At 40.7% G+C, this 8,386-nt stretch overlaps 1 protein-coding gene across 1 annotated transcript; it reads right to left on the bottom strand.

The window, feature by feature from the left end:
- Positions 1-4,236: 4,236 nt before the first annotated feature.
- Positions 4,237-6,117, bottom strand: SCG2 (secretogranin II). The gene has a single exon (XM_074153777.1). The coding sequence runs from the start codon at positions 6,112-6,114 to the stop codon at positions 4,237-4,239; it is 1,878 nt and encodes a 625-aa protein (XP_074009878.1). The 5' UTR covers positions 6,115-6,117.
- Positions 6,118-8,386: the final 2,269 nt, after the last annotated feature.

Genomic DNA, 8,386 nt, shown 5'->3' with positions numbered 1-8,386 from the left:
AATAATAAGCTTGATAGTGTATTTGTTATGGATTATGTATTCTGTGTGCATTATTAACAACATGACTGTTTGTCCCACTACACTCATAAGGAAAACATAAACCACAGACAGATGAAAGCAGAAGCGGCTGTGGCTATTAAGAGCAATTAAGCACTACACGGCCTCTCTGCAGGGGGCCGCTCTGGAGTGGTTTAATGGAGCAGATCTCATGTTATGATGTACGTTTTGATAATGTTGTCTTGCATATTCAGGTATAACTATCTGCTCTTCTGCAGGAGCTTCGGTTGCATAGCAAGAAACAGCTATAGCTACCAAGAGGGTGCAGCCTATTTAATATCTTTTCATTTCATTTCGAAGTGGAGTTGGAGATTCATTTGTTAGAAATAAAGTACTTCACAGGGAGATTAGCTATCTATTTCCTGTGGCTAGAAGAGAAAAGGATATTGATGTCACCTTTTAGCTTGAAATCAGCTTGAAACTTCCAAGCTGTAGTTCTGTTACACAATGTACAGATCTGTTATTTCAAGCTCAATGTCTCTTTTCTTGTTTATGAAGGTGAATCACAAACACTATGGCTTGCACACCCCATGTGTGAGATGGTCTTCTAAGAAGTGATGTATTTACTCATACCAAGGTTTGGATTTTCCAAAGCTTATTTTCTTCTTGTACACAGTCTCTGAAAGAACCTTCCCTCCTATGCATAGGTTTGTATCTCTGTTTCTTTAGATATGAAAACATTCTTGTATCCAAAATTTTCACTGAGCTCTCCTTGAATAAGATCCTGGAGGCAGCGTTTATGCCAAACAGCTCCCCAGGGCTTTGGTGAGCTTGGGTAGCCCAGGGGAAGGGAGTGCTACAGGCTGTGGTAAGAAGGAAATGAAACTAGGGAACTTAAACCTACCACCAGTCATGCTTGAACATGTTTCTTTTGTGTGACATCTTTTCTAGGCTCTCCACACACCTTGTACATTAGGTATATTATTGCCTGGTAGTATATTCAAGGGACAATGGTTGAAACAGGAACCTGTGAACCTCTGTCCCGTTGGTAGAATCATTATTTTTTAAAAAATGAGATCAACTAAAGAGATAGGAACATTAGTAGCATGTTAGATTAACATATATTTTGTAAAACTTCATCGTTTTGACCCAGTCAGCCTCTTACATTAACTTGCAAAAAAACCCAAACCCCTCAAGCCATAAACTCTACAGCCTGATGGTTTTGTTTTCCAATTGAAGGAAATACCGAATCCCCTCTGAGCCAAGTCCCTTTGGAAGGCTCTCAGGTCTGGGGACCTTTTGGGGCGTTAAGGAAGCTGCAGTGCCCCACGTATCAGCCCAAGGGAAAGAGGAGCATTGAGCCTGCTCACAGTGTGGGGCTGGCTGGGTTGTGGCAGAGGCCATCCAAGCACAATTTTAGGACAAAGCAGAAACGAAGGTTGGAACTTCAAAGCATGTTCATCTTCATTTCCTCGGTGCTGGGATGAGCTGCTAGGATTCTGAACAGCTGCCTCCTGGCTGCCATAGCAACGTGTTGCTCAGCCCTGCATCGCAGGGGCAAGGGGGATGCTCCTCCCAGCCTGTGGCTCGGCAGCTGCTGGGAGAGAATGGAAAAGCTCCTTTTTAAAGCACCGTTGTATGTCACCATTGAAGGTAAGAAAGACATCTAAAGGGAAATCAAGATTACTGTTGTCTTCACTGAGCTTCACCTGAGCCCTGCTAAAGATTTTCAATTATTTGGTCTTGGTATCATGATGGTGTTTGTTAAATGTGTTGAACAGTGTGTTTGTGACCACCACCATGGAAGCTGTGAGTGCCCAAGGCCCCACACAACCTCTGGCTGCTCTGCACGGCAGCCCCATGCTGCAGTACGCAGCTTGCAACCGTGTCCAGGAGCTGAGATCCTTGTGCGTGGGAGGCTGCAGGAGCACAAGTCCTTCTGCGAGGTCCAACCCCAACATCACGGAGCCCTTGGTCCCTTGCTGAGCTCAGCCACGGGACAGCAGGCAGCAGAGCCTGTGCAGCTAGCCCTTCCAAAAGTCCTCTTCTTCTGGGAGAGATGTTCTGCAGTGATAAACAAACCACTCCTCACCTGATGCACGAAGGGAAGACCTGAAGTGGTGGGAAGAAGCCCTTGCTACAACCAGGATACCCCCAGGCATGCACAGCCAACACTGTGACACCAGGGGCTGGAGTCCTTCCCAGCATCTCTCCCCTGTGGGACATGGACACACGGTCTTGTTAAATTACGTGAGTTAATTCTTTTTTCCCATAAGAAAAATTTAAAAGAAAGGCATTTAACTACAGCCCTGGTAAAACCAAAGCATGTAGTGAGCTGGCTACAGAGGTATTTGGTATTCTGTGTGTGAATAAGGGTGGTAAATAAAGTCTCCTGTTAAAATATGACCTTGGAAGGCAAATATAAAATTCTGAAACTTGCTCACTGAAAACAGCAAATATTCATTTAATTCTCAGTACTCTTGTTTTTATTACTGTTTCCCAGTTTTATGTATTACCTATTTAAGTATTAGATGTTACTGTTCTAAGCAAAAGAAAATTTTCTAGACTGTGAGAATTGCAGGAGCAGTATTAGGATCAAGGAGAATAATAGTATTAGGAATCAAGGTGATATTAATTTTTAAAAGCACAACTATTTTTTTAAATAAAATACAGTGATTCCAAGCTACCAGTGGCAAAGTGTGTGCATCATGAATGGCAACAGGTTTGTCCTTCTTTAGAGTAGAGAAGAGAATTTAACTCTGATGTTTTTTCAATTCCATGTTTAATGTTTCGACTCATGCAAGTAACAGGAAACTGAAGGCTTTTGTTGTGGCCCAAAGCAAGAGCTCTGACTGGACTCCCATCCTCTGTGGTTGCTCAGGGTAATGGTGACACTGAAGAAGTATTATTTCTTTGTACTTTGCTTCATTAGACATTGCCTCACCAAAAATCATCCCCACCCCACTTAGCAGAGATGAGCTGCTGAAGAATACCACAGGGAAAACCACTTTTAAACTATAATACTCAAAATGCTTATGCCTGAGCTGTCCTACTGACAACCATGTCTGACTCACAGAGTTACACAAGCACATTTTGTTCTGTAAAAGAGCTTTTTCAGAACATCCACTGCAGGTCTTAACAGCAGCTCAAGAGACTTTTCAAGTGTTGGCACAATGTAGTGAACAATAAAGGTTCTGTGTACACGTACATATACATGTAATGGCCATTTCATGAAATGGGAAATAATATATTTATTAGACAAAAAAGCAGTGGTACCTAGAGGGTGAGTTCTCTGCTTGTCTCACCTTGGAGCCTGTCTCTGTCTTCGTGGTAGCCATGCGTGACAGATGGCAAGGAACCCACCTGCTTCTCATCTACTTCATCAGAGCTTCCCAGAGCTGCTGCTACTCACATACAAAGGTTCAATTTTTCCGTGTTTCCCCATAGAGCCTGCCTTAGCTGGACAGATCATTTATCTTCCTCCCACTGCCAAGGGATACATAACCATTAATTACAGAGGGAAGACAAAGGGGAGGGGAGGGGGCAATTTTCAAAAAAGGTAATGGAGCTACTGCCCTGGTTGACTTCAGCAAGCTCTTCAGGTACGCACCACCCTTAAAGATAATGCCAGTCAATATTCTTACAGCCCAGAAAAAACACAAGTATAAGCTACCAACTTATTCTACAGTAAAAGAATAGACTTCAGAGGAATTGTCTGTAGAACAGATGTGTTTCTGTTTCAAATTACTATGACTTTATCAACTGCCACAAAGAAACACAGTCTCTTGTCCAGAAATAATTTATTCATCAACAATAAAACACTGAATAGAAAAAGCCTTTTAAATAAAACTATATATATAATGCTTTATTTTTTTATTTGGTACTCCACAAAAAACACTACAGACAGTAACAAAATAATCAAATTAATCTTAAAAATTTCAAATTATAATTGTCACTTCATTTATCATGTTTTATTAACAATGCAAAGGTCATTTGTTTACATATTATAGTTTTACTTGATTTCATTAAATTGTTTCTTAAAACACTTGAAGCAATTTGTTGTTTGCCCCATAATTTATAACATATATCAATAAACAATATAACAGATCTGAGAAAGATATGCAGACTGTTCAATGGTAAGTAGTCTACCATAGGTTGTTTAGTGGGAGAGCGGGAAAAATCACAACTGAATTGGGATAGAAGTCAACACATTGAAGAGAAATAATATTTGGGGAACAATTACATATTTTCCATTGCCCGTTTAGTAATGTGATCTCTTTCAAGCTCTGATTTCTCCTGTTTTAGGTACTCTAGCACCTTTGCTAGCATATCCTCATCCAGATACTGCCTGTTTTGTGTGTCGTCGGTTTCCCCAGCCATGGAAAGCCTTTTGCTGAGGGAAGCCAACTTCGCGGCCTCCTGTGGTCCCAGCTGGCTTACGTGCTCCCTGATGGCCTGCTCCAGCCGGTCATCTTCCTCCAAGTCGCTTTCAGAAGCTGGAACTAGGACTCGTTTCATCTGGTTTGTATTGATAACTTCAGGATATTTTGCCAACACCTTTGCCAAGTAATCGACCAGCTCTTCATCCTTCTCATTCAGTTTCTCATACTCCATTTGTCGCCTTTCCAAATCGTTCATCCAGGCAGCTTTAGGAAATGGGTGTCCTTTCAATCTTCTGGGAATGTAAGACAGTCTTGGCAAATCATTTTCTTGATTAAGACGATTTAGTAAGTAGGAGGGATTCTGATTAGCTAAATTGTCAGTTCCCAGAAGACTGACAATATCTTCAATATTGAGATCTTCAGGTAGATTTTCTGGAATAGCATTAAGAGGCTGCTTCATGTATCCGTTTTTAGAGTTTACATTATTTTTAAATATATCGCTCTGTCCTAGATTATTTTCAACGATCTCATCGAGGTCTTCTGGGAATTCTGCTTCCTGCTCAGCTTCCAACCTTTCACTCTGAAGCTGCTTTTTTTCTCCAGCTTTCAACATGTCTATTAAATCCTCAGGAGGAATTTGTAAATTCCTTGAGATTTCTATCAGCTGAGCTATAGACTGAGGGTCGAGTTGCTTATCCAAAAACGAGGGTGCTCTTTTTTCCTCAAGTTCTCCAGTCCTTAGTTTCCTATTTGCAGCACCGCCCATCAGCCTCTTCAGGTAAAAATTCATTAGCTTTGAAACGTCCTCTGACATTTGGTCTTTATTGTCTCGTCTTATTTCATCCTCAAGGAAGCTGAGTTTTCCTGATCTTTTCATTTCGTCATCAATCTCCTCTTCATGTTTATCAATTTCCTCTTTGCTGTCTTTTATCTCTTCCTGGGTTTGACTTTCCACTTTTTCCTCTATGGGATTCCAATCTTCTCCTCCAACCACATCTTCATAGGCAATGTTATTCACTTTATATACATCATCTTCATCATCTGTATATAATTTCTGGTCCTCATCCAGCCTTTCTTTCTTGTGGTTACCGGGTCCTGCCATCTTCCCCAACTCCTGAAACACAGATTCCAACGTAGCGAGGCTTTGGGGTGTGTATTGCTCTTCCACTATTTCATTAGTGCGCTTGAAAGGACTGTCTCGTGAACTGTCTTCATAGTGCCCAAGTGGCATTTTGAGATATTTTTGCCACCTCTCGGGCCACTTATAAGCCTCATAATCATCAGTTACTCCAGCTGGAAAGTTGTTATCTGAACTCAGACCATAAGGTTTATTCTCCTTTGGGCCAACTTTTGACTCTTTCTCAGCTTGCCGCAAGGCTTCCAACATGACCTTAACCCATTGGGACTCATCTTCAGTCAAAGAATCCCTTACATTCTCTGGTAGGTGAACCTGATCTTTGCTTTCTTTCTGCTGCAGGAGATACGGGACGCTTTGATAAGAGTTGTAATCAGGGCTGCTTTCTCCCTTGTTTGTTTGCTTCCGAAGATCTTCTATGTATTCCAAAGCTTTGATCATATCAGGATTTGGGAATCGTAAGTTTTTCATTACATAGTCTGGGTCTTTCTGAAGCAGCTGATGCTGCTGGAAGGAAGCTGCATCAACCCAACAGATTAGGACAAAGAAAAAGGTGAGAGTGCAGGCTGCTTCAAGCTGGAAGGTTTTAGTTTCTGCCATATTTAAAATATTTCCTTGAAATAAAGAAGAAGAAGAAAAAAGAAGCAGTTAACATATGGAGGCAGAATTAGCAAACTGAGAAGCAAAACAGAGATTGTTATTTTAAACCGGAACTCATCACGAAGAATACCACCAGTACTACACATGTTTTCATTAATTATGGAAACCTAATATAACTCATACATGGAAATATGAGATTTTCTGAACCTTTCCCATGATTTCTCAGTTTACTGGAAACTATTGGTTTCCTATGCTAGCAATTTCTTATCTCTATGCTCAATGTACTTTATGAACATCAATTTTCCAATGGCAGCACCAAATTATAAAATAGAAATTGTCTACAGCTCATGAACTACCCACAGAGGAATCTAGATGTCATTTCGATTATGAAAATGAAGGCTTCAAATGGTAAAATCAGTATCCATATATTTAAATACCACTCAAAATATTAATATTAAAATTGCATACAGAATTATTTTGTGAGATTGTTCCATGGGGTATCTAATTTCATGCCAGGGTAATACCACTGAATGGTGCTAGACGGCAATAAAATTAATGTAGTGAAGTGGAGAACATGGCATACGACTTGCAGGTTTATTTCTGTCATTACTGTTACTGTTATTATTTCCATTTTTGCTACTTAATTTTTAAAAATATTATTTGTATTACAGGTGAATTTTAGTTAAAAGGCTCTGTGTACCATTTTCCTATGGGCAATGATCCCCTATATGAAGGACAAGCTATAATTTATCCTCTAGGTACAATTTAATTTTGCTGAATCCTTTAAAGCCCATCTCAGAAACAGCTTGAGTAGGTAGGTTCTGAGCAGTGATTTCATTCATTCATTCACTGCAGCAGAAATTGAATCAGGTCCCAGGACAGGCAGAAACGTGACCATTGGCAAAAGCGGGTTAAATTCAGTTAGAATAGATTTGTAGAAGCCCATGTCTAGTCAGTCTGCCCAGCTTACACCAGCCAACAATAAACCCTGGAACAGAAGTGGGAAAAACATGCATCCGACTGAATTAATAAGATTACCCACTGCTGCGTATGAGGATACAGCTGCACGAGCCCAGCCCTGCGGGGAGCTGAGCACCCTCCACCCAGTGAAGGGAGAAATTGCCATCACTTATTTCCTAGGAGATACTCAGGCACTGATACGCTGGGGCCATGAGGCAGATTAGACTCTTTTCTGATCCAGTTATGTTAGCAAATAAAGTACAATAATGAGAAAGAAACGATAAAGATAGAAACCACTTTGATTAATTGACCTATTTTGGTTCCTTTGGTTTTTGGCTCGGTAAAAGCATCCTGTTGAGATGCCGGTGATTCATGACGGACTGAAAGAGCTATGTATACCACTATTTATCCTCTGTTGTAAGTAGAAAGTGAGTGTGAATATGCTCATTTCAGGTCACTTGTAGATTTTTCCACTCAGCTTTTGTTCCTAACATAATGTGACTTAACTAAATAATTAAAGCAGGATCAGTTGAGAGAACTGCTTTTCTCCCCTCGGTCTGCCTGGGCAAGCTAACAACATAAGAGCAAATGATTTTCTCAAACATTTCTGACTACTCCAGCCTGGGTAGGGTTGAGAATTGATTTCACAAAGGATTCGTTCAGAACAGCTGATTAGAAGGTCCCACCCTCCAGATCTGAGTGTACCCCGAGACAAAGCCAATGCATAGCTTTGTTTTCTGTCACAGAAAAGACACTATTCCTATATGTAAATGTATGTCTCCATGCAAAAAACAAAAGGCACTTTGCTACCTATTGTAGTAAATAAATGAAATTAAGACTTTTTCTTTTCCAGCAAAGAGACTGGTTCTTCACAGAGTTAGTTTGATCAGTGCATGAGAAACTCTGTCGTGTCCAAGGGGTGGGGGAAGGGAGACTTGTTCCATAATTATCTGTCAGGCACCTCCCACTCACAGACACCTGGAACTCAACCTCCTCCACTGCGCACAATTATGTATCGTCACAGCCTTTGTAAGAGTCGTCAACATCCCATTAAAATCAAAACGCGCATAGCCAGGCAAAGTTTACTTTAGTGTTCCACAAGGCTGCTGCTCAACTGGGTATTTCCTTTGCAGGAATAACAGGTCATTGGCTCTCTCTGGATATTTTGGGTGTATTTGTCTGTAGATCAATTTTCACCTCTAGTTTATTGATATGTGATACTTCAAAGCCCCGTCAGATGGGTTTGGGAATGATTTCTTTTAAAAGCTTTGAGTTCAGGTCATAAAATCTTGTCATTAAATATACTGCGTTA

The sequence above is a fragment of the Numenius arquata genome, chromosome 9 (genome assembly GCF_964106895.1).
Source record: "Numenius arquata chromosome 9, bNumArq3.hap1.1, whole genome shotgun sequence".
NCBI classification, from domain to species: Eukaryota; Metazoa; Chordata; class Aves; order Charadriiformes; family Scolopacidae; genus Numenius; species Numenius arquata.
This window is presented reverse-complemented; position numbering and strand designations above follow the sequence as displayed.

Coding starts and splice junctions, on each gene's coding strand:
- SCG2 (XM_074153777.1), bottom strand. CDS start 6,114: ATGGCAGAAACTAAAACCTTCCAGCTTGAAGCAGCCTGCACTCTCACC.